The sequence below is a fragment of the Ovis canadensis genome, chromosome 2 (genome assembly GCF_042477335.2).
Source record: "Ovis canadensis isolate MfBH-ARS-UI-01 breed Bighorn chromosome 2, ARS-UI_OviCan_v2, whole genome shotgun sequence".
Lineage (NCBI taxonomy): Eukaryota > Metazoa > Chordata > Mammalia > Artiodactyla > Bovidae > Ovis > Ovis canadensis.
In genome coordinates this window covers 213,281,191-213,294,867 of record NC_091246.1, presented here as the reverse complement: position 1 = coordinate 213,294,867, position 13,677 = coordinate 213,281,191, and the positions used below count along the sequence as shown (strand labels likewise).

General features: G+C 47.2%; 1 protein-coding gene across 6 annotated transcripts in view; it reads right to left on the bottom strand.

Annotated features, from left to right (window-relative positions):
- Nucleotides 1-13,677, bottom strand: part of NRP2 (neuropilin 2) — a 122,060-nt gene that overhangs the window by 28,330 nt on the left and 80,053 nt on the right. For 3 of the 6 annotated variants that reach the window (XM_069578094.1, XM_069578090.1, XM_069578092.1), the window contains exons 13-15: nucleotides 9,610-9,872; nucleotides 7,972-8,068; nucleotides 6,845-6,865 (exon numbers count right to left, since the gene is read on the bottom strand). In XM_069578094.1, coding sequence (XP_069434195.1) covers nucleotides 6,845-6,865; nucleotides 7,972-8,068; nucleotides 9,610-9,872 — 381 coding nt within the window. Of the gene's footprint in view, nucleotides 1-6,829; nucleotides 6,866-7,971; nucleotides 8,069-9,609; nucleotides 9,873-13,677 lie in introns of all 6 variants that reach the window. The other 3 variants (XM_069578093.1, XM_069578089.1, XM_069578091.1) reach the window with 1 other exon arrangement.

The following is a 13,677-nucleotide window of genomic DNA, read 5'->3' as shown; positions in this document are numbered from 1 at the left end:
AATTGTAGTGACAGAAGCCATTTGGTGGACGACATCATATTGGCTCCTTAAACATTCTCCCTGGACATTTGTTTGGAGAAATGAGAAAATATACTATGTGAATTTGTGTTTTTAATGTTAAGGCAGTCAGAAAAGAGAGGATACAGCTAACAGGCCTCCTCTCATCCCCCTCAGGCAATTTTTGATGACCTGCAGTTGGGGCCAGAGTTTCTTAGGATCTTCTCCAGCTAAAGAGACTCAACTCCCACAGGCTGCTGCTTTAGAATTTGGCTCTGAGGCAGTCTTCAAGGGCTGTATGCTAATGAGGCTGTGGTCTGCCAGCCAGAGAAAAGGAAGGTCAATAGGGCTTAAGTCCTTTTCCAGAGCACCTTCCTAGATAAGGGCAGCAATCCCAGGAATGTTGGATGGATGGATGAATAGATGGGGTACAGGGATGGAAGGTGGCTAGATGAATGAGTGGACAGCTGAATGGAGGAATGCATGTCGGACCAACATTCAGACTTCCTTGAAAAAACCTTGATGACCTAATGGTACTTCACAGAATAGTTATTCTTGGAAAGTGTTAGATTCTGTTACCTCATACCATGCCTCTACATTAAAATGCAAAAAGGTGCCCCCTTTGGGCAGATGCTGGTAAGTGGCTGCATTTTAGCCCCACTCGCCCCCTCAGCCATATCAGATGCCCGGGCCATTGTGTCACAACTCAGGAGCTGGAGACATGTCCCCCAGGATGGGAGAAAAAAACGCAGGTGACTTCAACTTTGTCCAACACTGGTGATGTGCTCACCTGAAGAGTCCCTTTGATTGTTCAAACTTCCCCCATGTACTCACAGACTTTGATTTCCCCCCAACTGAAAGATGCTCTCAATGTCTGTTCTATTTTTCATGAATTTCTACCTTCTAATTCTGTATACGGTTTTCTCATCGTGTAAGATAATGAGAAACAGAAATTTAAATAGTCAATAACTCCAAGTGTATTTGCAAGGTTGAGTAGGCTTCCACCTGTAAAAGTTCTGAGCCCCTTGGAGAAAGGGGTGGTGTGAGGTGGAGAATTTAAATTCTGAGAAACAATAGATTCTAAGAAGTCCTGCACAGGAGGATAATACACTTGATCTTAGCCAAAAGGCTGAGAAGCGATATGGGAGTATAAAAAAAATTACACAGTAGGTAGGTTCTTTCCATTCCTGTTGTGCAAACAGGGTTACTGAATTAATAAGCAACTGCGAAATGTGAGCATAACTACCGCTCTAATGAGTAGAGACTTCCTGGGTGCCAGGCGTTGGACTACTTATCATCTTTATTCTTCATGACTCTCAGATGGGAAAAGCGGAGAACCTGAGAGGATAAGTGACTTTCTCCTGGTTTTGCCTGGAGGAAAACTGAGGAGGAGGACGGGGGCAGCACAGAGTGGAACCTGAGAGATGGCCCAGAGCTTTCAGAGGAAGCACACACGGCTGGGAAGTGGCGGGGTCAGGACTGGAAGTACGTGGACCAAATCCTCCACCCATGCCGGAACCCAGGGGTCAGAAGACGAAATCTGGCTCTCAGCCTATTTCTGTACATTTGGGAACACAGCCACCCTCATCGCATATGGCTTATGGCTGCCTTTGTGCTTCCCTGGTGGCTCAGACGGTAAAGCATCTGCCTACGATGCGGGAGACCCGGGTTCGATCCCTGGGTCGGGAAGATCCCCTGGAGAAGGAAATAGCATCCCACTCCAGTATCCTTGCCTGGAGAATCCCATGGACTGCAGATCCTGGTAGGCTACAGTCTGTGGGGTCGCAAAGAGTCGGACACGACTGAGCGACTTCACTTTCACTTCACTTTGTGCTACAGGTGCAGTGAGTCCCAGCCACACAGTGTCACAGAGCCCAACATGTTCACTATCTGTGCACTGACAGAAAAAGTGTGCAGACTCTGCTCTAACCACATGGGGTGGAAAAGGAAGCAGACCTCTCCCTTTCTGCTTCTTTCTTCTGTCTGAACCTGTCTGCGGATTGTCTCAGTCAAATTCTCACTGAATCACCAAAAAGCGAAAACATCTCCTGCAGCTAAGTTTATGAAATGTCCTCCAGACCTGGAGGAGTCACCCAGGTTTCCAAGAGAAATGTTTCGAAAGATACCTAGTGTACGTAAATCATTTTTCTTGGGGAGGGAGAAAAGGTTCACTGCAAATCAGAACTGTTTCAGGCCTGGCCTGTCTGCAGTCTCGCATGTGTAGGTTGAAAACGAAGAGCTGGAGAAGGGGCATTTCAGTTAAAACATTTATTTAATTTGTGAGATTAAACAAACAAAAGACAAAGCTGGCTTCTCTAGAGAAGTTTATAGAAGAGGGTCGAAGAACGCAGTCACGCCCACAGATCTGTTTGGAAGAATGTAGAAGTATACAATCTCCCTGCGAAATGACTCTTCATTTGCCTTGCACTCAGTGTGAGTGTGTGTGTGTGTGTGTGTGTGTGTGTGTGTGTTGGGGGGGGGGCGGTCAGTGGGAGATTTCCACTCAGTAGGAAAGCTGCTGCTTGCCCCCCACCCCACACCTGTCTAAGACACCCCTAAACCCAGATCCGTGGCTGCCTGAAGTCTGAACACTTGTCCTCTCTTTGGTAGCACTTAGATTACTTCTGTTAAATTAAGGCTTGTCCTTTCTGTTCCTGGAGAGAGGAAAAGTCAGTGAAAAAAATTTTTTTCTCCCCTTAGAGAAACTGACGTTGGCGGCAGTTTAGATGAATGGTAAACTTGCAGGGCGATGTGTCAAGCCTCTGCAGCTTGAACCTCACAAAGGATGCCTTGGCGTCCCCTTGGGCAGCAACAGCAGCCGGGCAGTTAGTGGTTCACACGCATCTCATCTCCAGGCTCCCTGGCTCAGCAACACCTAGCTCTGATCTGGCAGCTGGGGACCTCAGGGGGAGGGGGCCAAGGAGAAGGAGTCACACCCTACAGCTGCCTATCTGGAGCCCTGGCAGGGGTTGGGAATACTTCTCTGCCTTTCATCAGAGGATTACGGCGAGAATGCCATTTAACCCTCACTGCGTCTTGCAAGTGCTTCTAGTCAAGAGAGCTGTGGGAGAAAGGGATGCCAGAGAAAGGGGAATTTGAGGCTCATCCCAGGTCTTGTGCCCTGGCATAGGGGGGATTACACTGGGGAGCAAAGTCTCAGGGAGGTAGCCGACTGGCAGATCAACCGGGGATAAGGGCAGGGATGGAAAGATGGGGAAGAGACATGGCAGAGATGGACCAGTTGGTAGGAAATAAACAGACCTGAAAACCTGAGACACAGGGTCAAACCCTAGGCATCTGTCACTGCCCCAAATGGGTCCCCTCTATGCCCAGGAGACAGCCTGTGCTGTCCTCTTTCTCCTAGCTTTACCTGGATGAAAACTGCAGAGGACTGAACGAAGAGAGGCCCAAGAGACTGTGCCAGCAGCCCTCAGAGCTGGTCTGAGACACAAAACCCACGCTCACAGCTGTGAGCAGGAGCTGCTGATGTTCCTCTTAGCAGCCATCAGTGGTTGACGCAGCGCTTTTGAATCCTTCACTCTCACTACCACCCGTGCCTGGGACTCCCATGGGTCTCTCTGCTCCTGCTTTGTTCAAAGCCCACAGCCTCTAACATGAACAAGAGCTCTTGCTTCCACTGCAACCTGCTAAAAATAACTACCTGGTAAACAACTACAGAACTCAGATTATGGGCTTTATATATTTTTACTGGCTTATTATTCTTTTTACTTGTATTGAAAATAGAAAGCATTGGTTAAGAAAAAATAATCCATCACCTTAATTACACCACTTTTCAGTTCTCCACGTCCCCCCACCAGCCCCCAACCTGCACCCCCACCCCCACTGCTTTACACACAGTTTTCCACTTGTTAAAGCTCAGATTCTAGAAAAAGATACATGATAGCACTATGTCTATAGCCACTGCTTAAAAAAAAAAAAAAAAAAAGCACACCCAGGCTACATTGTTTAGAACAACAGCAAGAAAGCCTTTTTAAACACCACAATGGCAACCCACTCCAGTGTTCTTGCCTGGAGAATCCCAGGGACGGGGGAGCCTGGTGGGCTGCCGCCTATGGGGTCGCACAGAGTCGGACACGACTGAAGCGACTTAGCAGCAGCAGGCAACACAGCTTATTCATTCCATCTCCTCCTTGTCCCCTCTCTACATGGCTCTCTTTTTCAGTGTGGCTTGTTTCTCTTCACTACTGACTCATATCCTGATTCACAATCAAAGCATATACACCAAGCAGAAAACACAAGGTGATTCGAATAAAAAGAAAATGTTCCATGGCAAGAGATGAGTAAGAGGCAGAAAATGAAAGACACTTCAAAATATAAAAGATCAAGACTATCCAATAAGCCTCAGTCCAGAAGCCACTTTTGTTGCATTGCCTTAAAGGTTTACCTAGCACACACTGGTCTCTCATAAAGAATGAGATTGCTTCTGTCCCATGGTAAATTTATAATGGAAAAGAAAAACAATCTACATTCAAAAAAAAAAACACAACCACCCATACTAACAATATACGCCTGTTGTTAATCGGGTTTCACCATCAGCTTTCCATACCCTGCTTGCCCAAACCTGATTTCTCTGTTTCTCTAGTTGAGTGAACAGCCTGGTTTAACTCCTAAGGCATTCACTCTCCCACCAAGAGAAGGCTGCCACCGCCCTGACCCGGAGAGGTCAGCAGGTTAGGTAGAGCGAATGTCCTCTTTCCTCTCCCAAATGGAAGGCTTCGCTCAAGTCAAAACCCAGAGGTGTCTACTGAAGTTAGAGGGGCTTCAGCCCAATAGAAGCCTCCCTGGCCCTGGGTTCATCTGCCTACCAAGTCAGAGTTCCATGTAAAACTTGCCGACGCGATCGACACTGTCCGTTCTCAATTCCCATTCTGCCCTTGACTCCTGAGCCAAGTCTCTGGAGTTTGGTTGCCTCCTTCCAAAGATGCTTGTTATTCCCCAAGACCACAGCCGTGGGCCAATCCATGCCACTCAAGGGCTGCCTGTGCTTAAGCCCCAAACCAGCCCATCGGAAGCACACTGGAAGTTCTTACCTTGGAGTCCCTAAGCCCTGTGTTTATTTTGGCTAAATGAGCACTGCAGCTCTGAGGTTATTTTATTTATATATATATTTTACAAGAGAACACGACTGGCCTGTGAAGCCTCCTGGTAAATACAGCCTCTGCGACAGCACATGTGCTCTGGTTTGTTTATTCACTTACAGAAGCAAAGCACTTAGCCACTGAACTTGTCAGTCATGGACCCAGACATCTGTGTTCACACAGCAGAGTGTCTGCCGTGGGGGCTGAAGGCCCTCCTAACCAGCCTTTTCTGGGAGCTTTGAGTCTCAACAATCAAAGTCACGTGAAACAACATAAGCAAGTTTACTTCCCCCAGCATTAACATTACCTTGGGTCCCGAAAGTTAGAACTTGAATTCAACTGTTATCCAAGCCGTTCAGTTTTGATCTCAGCTTTTCCTTCCGATACTTTTAGATTCACGTTAACAGAAAATCTCACACCCAAGGAGCACGAACACATGCACAGGAATACTCTTAATTCTTGAAAAATGTGCAATAGGGAGTGGGGGTGGGGCTCAGGGAGGCCAGGAAGGGTGAGGAAGAAAGAAACGATATCCTAGATAGGTTTCCCAGCCCCCCTCTCCCTCATCTACCGTCTTAGTGCTGTGGGTGATGAGTGGCAAATTGGGCGAGATGATTTGAAGTCAGAGAGCACATCTAGGTGGCAAACCAGGAATCCATCTTTGTCCAGCCAGGAGCTGGACAGATTAATGAGAGCGAAGATAACGAGTCTAGACTTCAGATATAAAAATGACTTCCCTTATCTCTGAAATGCTGTCACCTGTGGGGTTAAGGCCAGCCAATATAAACAGGGCACAGAAACCCTCGGGATTGTTTGCATAAACTAGGTTCTGTTATTAGGTGTGGGTGAGTGTCTCTGAGTGTGCTTATACACCCGGGCCAACTCATGGCAAGCATTTACAGAGCGGTTTCCAAATCCTTAGCACTGGAACCTGGGTGGAAACATTACCAGTGTCAACCAAAGAGGTGAGATGTGAAATACACTGTACTTTAGGACCCCCAAGTTTGGAGGTTAGTTTTCTCTCCTGGGATAAGGCAGGCATCCCACATTCCTCTCTCTTTGCTCTGTTCTCTATTTACTTTATTAGGGATAAAATGTCGCTTTCTATTTTTCAGTCCTGTATTTCAAGTGTTCTAATTCCAGGCACCAAAACGAGCCTCATTCTTCCCTTAACCAGACACCATCTCCAGATTTCTGCAACCTTCTCCACTTAGGACTGTCATCCCTCATGTCTTTCCCCTAACTTTCTTCCCTCACACAGCTGTGTACCTCGCTGAGGGTTAATTGAGACTGCTGCCTTGGTGCCCTGTGACTGGAAAGAAACCATCTTTGGTTGAAAATAAATCATTGCCACCTCATTTCACTTTTAATTTACTACTGACTTTTTTTCTTTTTTTTTGGTTCAGCCTTCCCACAGTCTCTCTTTTCTCACCACTCATGCATTTTCAGCCTCATTGCTCTCCATTGGACAATGCAAAGCTGAAAGGTTTATCTGTAACCTATTTGTCTCTATTATAGGTTTCTAAACTTTAATTAAACCAGAGACAGCGAGGCTCTCAATTGCCCTTTCCCTGTATCTACAGGTGTTGCTGGCGCCATCTAGTGGTGAGGTGTGGCATCTATTTTTCTCTTGGAAGCTTTGTCAAATCTGGAGGCTTATCGCCTCTGCCAAATTCACATCACATGGGAGGAAGGAAAAGGCATGCAGAAATTTAAAAATAACTTTTTTTTACCTTGAAAATTCTCACCTGCAAAAGCTGAGATGGGTTCTGGAAAAAAAAAAATTGAGTTAGATGAGAGGAATACATAAGGTGAACACAGTGTATGATGAAAATGAGTTTCATCAAGCTTTTTCATACTATGCCTAGAAAAGTCTCCCATGCCCGCCACAGGCTCTGGGTCTAACACATCGTCGTCATGGGGGCCAGGTGGGAAGAATTCTCAAAGTTGCTTTGGAACAAAAAGTCCTTTATGGAGTAATGGGTCCCTGAAGCATTGTAATCAGTCACTTACCACTGATTACTTTCTCAGAGAAGGGATTAGTTTTAGATGCCGGGGGCCCCGAAAGTTGCCTGAAGGGACTAGGGCGGTCCCAGGTGCTTCTGACCTCATCAGGCACACACACACCTGGGACCCATGTGCCAAGAAAAGCACTTGGTGAGTTATTACAGTCACTCTGCAGAGCGAAAGTAGGTCTCCTTCCTTCTCAGGATTTCCTCTTTCTTTTGGGAATGTCCATGGCTCTGATGGGAGGTGGTGCATGGGGTGAACTAGGTGACCTGGCTGCTTAGCACTTCTGTCCAAGGAGGGAGTATCCTTCCTGGGCTGGTCACTTGGCATGCAATGTTTAATCTTATAACTCTGGCATGTTGGGCATTAGAGACAGTAACTTCAAAGCAAGATCTGAATTCTTATTTTCCATGCCATAGATTGTCCTGCAATTCATTCAACTGCCTGGGTAATTGTGTTATCACTCCAATATAACATATGTACTATTTCTGCTCACCAGTGAAGGTTTCCATTAAACCCATCAAACCTTTGCAGCATGTAATTCTGACTGGCAGCTGCTCTCGTCCTCTAGCATTTTCTTTGCTAAAAGCTGGAGTCTGATGATGAGGCCTTGGCACCCTGAATCTTCATATATTAAGTGCATGTCTTTTTCTGAATGGGAGCAGGGGGATAGGATTCCACCTTATCTGACACCTCTCCCATTCTGACTGCAGCCTAAGCTCTAACTGAACTCACATCTCGCCTCCTGCATGGACTGGTGCTAACCCACCCACTGGGGGAGCAGCTGTGTTTGAAAACGAGGTGCTGCCGCCCCTTGTGGATCCCACCCCTCGGAGGAGACACGAAGAGACAGATCTTCACGTACCCATGCAGTTCTCCAGCGGGACATCAGTGCTTATCCGAATGTCATCAATGGCAATTTCTCCCGCACGTCCTTTTCCTATAACTCCCTCAAACACAATCTAGAAGCAGGAAGAAAAAGCACCAGGATTAACTGAGCTTCTTGGTGCAAACAGTGCAAAGATTTCCAATTTTCTGTTAACTGTAGCTTAAAATCTGTGTGTGTGTGAGCGCACGCACACGTGAACACACACATGTGCCTTACTGCACCTGGTACACATCTGTTGACCACATGGCTCTGGTACTTGAAATCTCAATTTAAAATGAGTTGGTTGAAATCAAATGCATATTCAAGGGGATTAAAAAATACATATATATATAACTAAGTGGTGGGTATTGTTGTCCAGTAACTAGAATTATTGACTAAAAGGACTACAATCAGAGCATGTTTAAAGGAGGGTTGAAATTTCCCTAGCCATGTTTGATTTTTTTCTTTTTCTCACAAATCTTTCAAATGCTCAACCCAGGTATTTGGAAACTCAAGAGGACATGAGCAGGTAGGGCTAATGTGAGAAATGCAGTGTACAGGTTTGAATTACCTTGGGGGTAACAGTGTCTTATGGCTCCATTATTACAACTAGCAGGTAAGTGACTTTCCTTCACCACTAGTTTGCTGAGCACCTACTATGTGCCAGGTACCCTGACAGTTACAAAAGCTAAGACAAGACCTGGAGAATCTCACCGTCTAGTGGGTGAGACAAAAATACCAACAGGGAGTAGCTCCACAACACACTGAGGTTTCTAAGGAGGAAGGCAGGTGGGTGGGGGACTCAGGCTATTTTGCAAGCGTCAGGGTGACTGCAGGCTGCACGCAAGAGCCTCTCGGCTCAGTGGTCTCGTCAGCCCTCGGTTTCACCCTCCCCAGGTTCTCTCTGCAAACGAGCACACGTCCTCTGGCAAGCTGAGCGAGCAGTTGGCTGCCTCACCAGCCATCTGTTGCTGCCTCTCGTCTGGGGAGGAGCAGGTTAATGCTTTGGCTGGTTCTCAGTCACCTCTTCCACAGCGCCTACTCTACCCAAGTTTCAGCCACAGCTGCGCATCTCCATCTGTGCCTCAGTCTCTTGCTCTGTGAGGGCAGAGATAATAGAATGCAACTCCTGGAGCTGCAGGGTGAGAACGCACTCATTTAGGGATCTCTCTGGTCTGCTGACCACTAAGCACCACAGCCACCTGAACACTTGGGACGGGGCGGGGAGGCTGTTGCCCTCTCTTCCTCTGAGTCTCAGGGGTTCTTCCCAGGGCCTCTTTTCTCCTGTGTGGAGGGTTTGTTTGTGTTTATTTTCCTGGCTTCTGTGTTCCTTTGTCAGCCTACCTGATAGCAATCTAAAATAAAATGGAGAGAAGAAACATTTGTTGGGGAAGATTTCAGCAGTATAAAAGGCAATAGGAGGAACAAAGAACCAAGTCTGGGTGTAGAGATAGGCACATTCTGAATAACAAATAAGAGTGTCATTTAGTTGCCATGGCAACGGGAGAAACACAATGAAAACAGCGGCGCTTAACCGCGTTCCCTAATGATGAATGGGCACGGCCTTTGAAATATTGAAACGCAGATCACAAGGATCCCCTCGGATCTCCGCACCGTCTCCCGTTGCCACCCCACCTGGTACTCCATGTCGTAGCTGGGTAGAATGATGCGCCCGTGTTTCCACTCGCCGCCCTGGTCCTCGCGGATGACCCAGAGGAGCTTGCTCTCCTGGCTGGCTTCGCGCACTACCTGCAGCGCCACCCCGCGGCCGCCAGTGGCTTGGTACTGGAACTCCATGCACACAGGGCTCCGCGGCAGGTGCACCGGCGGGCTGATGAGTCGCGCGTACTGGCCCTCTCTCCGCCCATCACTCTGCAGCCGCAAGAAGTTCCTGTCATCTGGAGGGGGAAACAAACCCGAACAGAGGTCCCTGGTGAATGCTTGGGAAGGACACCAGCTGGCAGTTGTGGCCCCTCGGGGGGCGGGGGGTAAGCCGGGGCAGAATTTGGGTTGTCCTTTATGAACTTGTTCTCCAGGCTCTGTGTTCCTTTCTTAGGGCTCTGATTCAAATGCTGCATCCCCTTAAGGCCCTTTCTTGAGTCTTTATGTCAAGAAGGTCCCTCCTGCCTATTTTCTCTGCATCCCTTCCTTTGTACCTTTTACATATGGCACCCGGCGCCCTCCGCCTTAGGTCTTGGTTGGCTGTATTTCCCCTCTAGATTCTGAGAGGCCAAGCCCACATTTTAATCATCATCGGCTTACCCAAAGGGCCAGGGCACTATAATGAGCTGAATAATAAGGGGTGAAGTGACTGCTAGACTACAGGATGGTTCTAGCCAGGTGGTTTATGCTTCAAGCCTTTATCATCTTGGCTGGGCACTGTCCAACTGGAAGACATTTACAACCTTCTGTCTCCAGCAGTGCTCCTGGATGAAGCCTGGGCTCTAGTAACTGCAGTTCAGAAGCCCGGCATCCTTGTTCAAGCAGAGCAGGGAATGGTGGCTGAATAGGAGTGGGGGATGGTTGGATGGCATCATCGACTCAATGGACATGAGTTTGAGCAAGCTCCAGGAGATGGTGAAGGACAGGGAAGCCTGGCGTGCTGCAGTGCATGGGGTTGAAAAGAGTCAGAAAGTTCTGAGCGACTGAATAATGAACAACAAAGGGGTGATGCAAGGGACCTGAGACCCCACTCGCTTCCCTGCCCCACCCTGGGGAGGCCTGAAGGTGGCCTTTCTGAGAGAGTTAGGCAACTACAGCCCCAATAAAACAGGTGTTGTCATCATCACTAACAAAAGCTATGTGTTTAGCAGAGAATATACACACATTGGGAGATGAAGGTCTCACCCATCCAAATGTTTGAAGAATGTGTGTTTTGGCTGATGCACTTTAAAATACATCAGGTACTCTGTGGGAGGCAGAGTTCCCTGTTGGCAGACCCCATGCCTTGCAGACACAGGTGTGGGGACCTGCACTGGCAAATCCAGTTCATGCAGGAGCATTTCGACCACTTGCACAGAGAACAGGATGGCAGTTGAGCAGAAAATCTGTCTCCTTTTGGCCCTGAAACATCTTATGTTGAACATTTCTGCAAGACGGTAGTGGCCCTTTCGCACCACATAACCAGCACATCAGCCACCTCGGGATCATGTTAATCTGAGATGTGGGCACAGAGCTTTTTTTACTCAACAGGGACCGGGAACGTCTTTGTCAGGGAAGGACAGGCAGGGACTCCAGAGGCCAGAATCAGCAGGGGACTCCTGGGCCACCCATGTGCTGCTGTGCCTGCCAACATCATCTTTCTAGTGAGAGCAGAACCTGTGGCAGTGCTCCCATCAGTGTCCCAGAAACAGCTCCTTCCCTCCTCCTGGCCACCTCTCTCCCTCCTCCCCATCTCCCCTAAGTCCTTTCTGGTTAGGTTCTCTGGGGTTATTGTTCTGGAAGCTACTCTCCCCTGAAGTCAAATTAGACCAGTTTAAGATGCATAGTCAGAATTCTAGTTTGGGATACTTTAACCATCTAGAGGCACATTGGCCTAATACCCCCACACCATGGGAGCCCTTCAAGGCCAAAGTTAGCACAGATAAGGAGGCAGCTGTCTACAGCAGAGAATTTCAATGATGGTGATCTGCTGAGGAGGAGACACTGGTGTCACAACCAGACATTCAAAGAACTGCTAAACCTATGCTTCTCCTATCAGATCTCATTACTACCACTATTAATGATAATAATTATAAGGCCTATTTGCATACTGCTTTTCAGGTTACAAAGCATGTTGGTCTGCCTTTATAATTTAATCATCGCTATATGCTTGTGAGCTGGGTCTTATGAATCTTACTCTACACAAGATGCAGAAACCGAGGCTGGGAAAGGTTTAAGTGACTTGTCCGAAGTAGAAAGGCCAGTGAGTAGCAAAGCTGGACTTGACTTCAGGTTTCTCTACCTTTGTGCAGTAGGCCCTTCACTTCAGCTGTGCCCCCGGTAACCTTGTCCCAAGTCCACGTGATCAGTCATATATGATTTAAGGCACACTGGCTTCTCACTGGGCGCTGTTCCCCTTTCTCCTTTTACCTGTAATTCTATGCTTCCCCGCCCCCACCCCACCACTTTTGCCAGTTTTCCTCACTACTCTGTGCATTTCAACATTAATGCCTCTCTTCTTGCAACACCTCAAGCATTTACTGACCATACCACTGATTTTACCTGGTTTTTAAAAAGACTGGAGGCCATTTTCATGCATTTCAGCTCCCTGCCTTGTACTGCAATTAAATTGTTTGGTATATGTCTTTTCTATTTCCCTGGTTAGACTATAAGGTCCTGGCCTTACACACAGGAGGGTTAAGAATGCTTCTTCTCCCTGCCCCTAGATAGTGACACATACATATATATGACAAAATTTTCTGTTCCCATGAATGAATGAATGATAAACAGATGCATAAAGAATGTTATGAGATTCTCTATTGGAAACAAGAACAGATCAGGAATCAGCTGGGCTCTGTAATCCCTCAGGTTCATATAATCTCACAATTCCCTCCCATCCTACTGAGCCAACAGCCCTTTTCAAAGGTGAGGTGGTTTTTTTGAGACGTTCTGCTTTTTATTAAGGAAAGTTTATACTGAAATATGAGTATGTATAAGTAAAAATGCACAATAGCTTTTGCAAAGTAAATATACCTATAACCGATATGCAGATCTTAAAACAAGGTGACCTGTGGAAGCATCCAGTCCATGAGCCACCAGTGACAACCCCTGAAATGCTCCCACGCTCCAGTCGTTTCCAAGACTTTATTGCTTCCACCTCATATATAAAGGAAACCAGATTTCAGAGACTTATTATTCAGCCTTCTTCCTTCACAGTTTCACAAATAAGACCCACTGGCTGTCTGAAAATTGCTTGGCAGAAATACTGTCACTTGTGTGAATTTACATTCTTAAGCAGCAGGGGAATCATAGCATAATGGTTAGAATTTAGTCAGTAAAATGTGTGTGGAGGTGTAAAAAGCCGGGCTGGCTGGATTTTCTCCGGGTCTGCTTTATTTACCCATCCTGTTGCTAAAACTTCAGGCACCGTGAGGCCAAAGGTGTCACAGATTGCCTCTCCTGGGGACCTGAACTGGCTCCCTCCCCCTCCCACTTTTCCTCTCTTCTCTTCTCTCTCTCTCTCTCACAATAAGATGATAATCACTGTGCATGATTTAAAGGACCACTGGAAGACCAGGGAGTTAATGCTGGTGGCGTGCTAAGCACGAGCAGCTGAAGGATCATAACTCAGTGCTGACATCTGAGCTAATCCACTAGTTTGCAGAATCTCTAGACAAGCAGGCCTCTGAATTTCACTTAGTGAAATCACTTGTGCCCCACTTGTCTGTTAAGTGCTACGAGCTCGAGGGAAGAAAGATGATACGTAAATTTAAGGAATTAGCAGCAGACATCAGTCAGAAGGACGCTGAGCTGCAAAACGTCCCTGCCTGTCACTGAGAGAGGACTGATTAGAAGCAGGACATCATGAAGGAACGACTCTGGTCAAGAGAAGCTCAGAGAGGAGGAGAGGAAGAGCAGGGGCAAGAGAACTGATGTGAGTTGAGCACCTCGAGGTGCCAGACATCACGCTGGGGGCTTCATCGCCTTCCGTAATCTTCCTGTGAAATAAGTATGACGCTCTCCATTTTTACCAAAAAGGAAACAGAGGCTCAGAGAATTGAA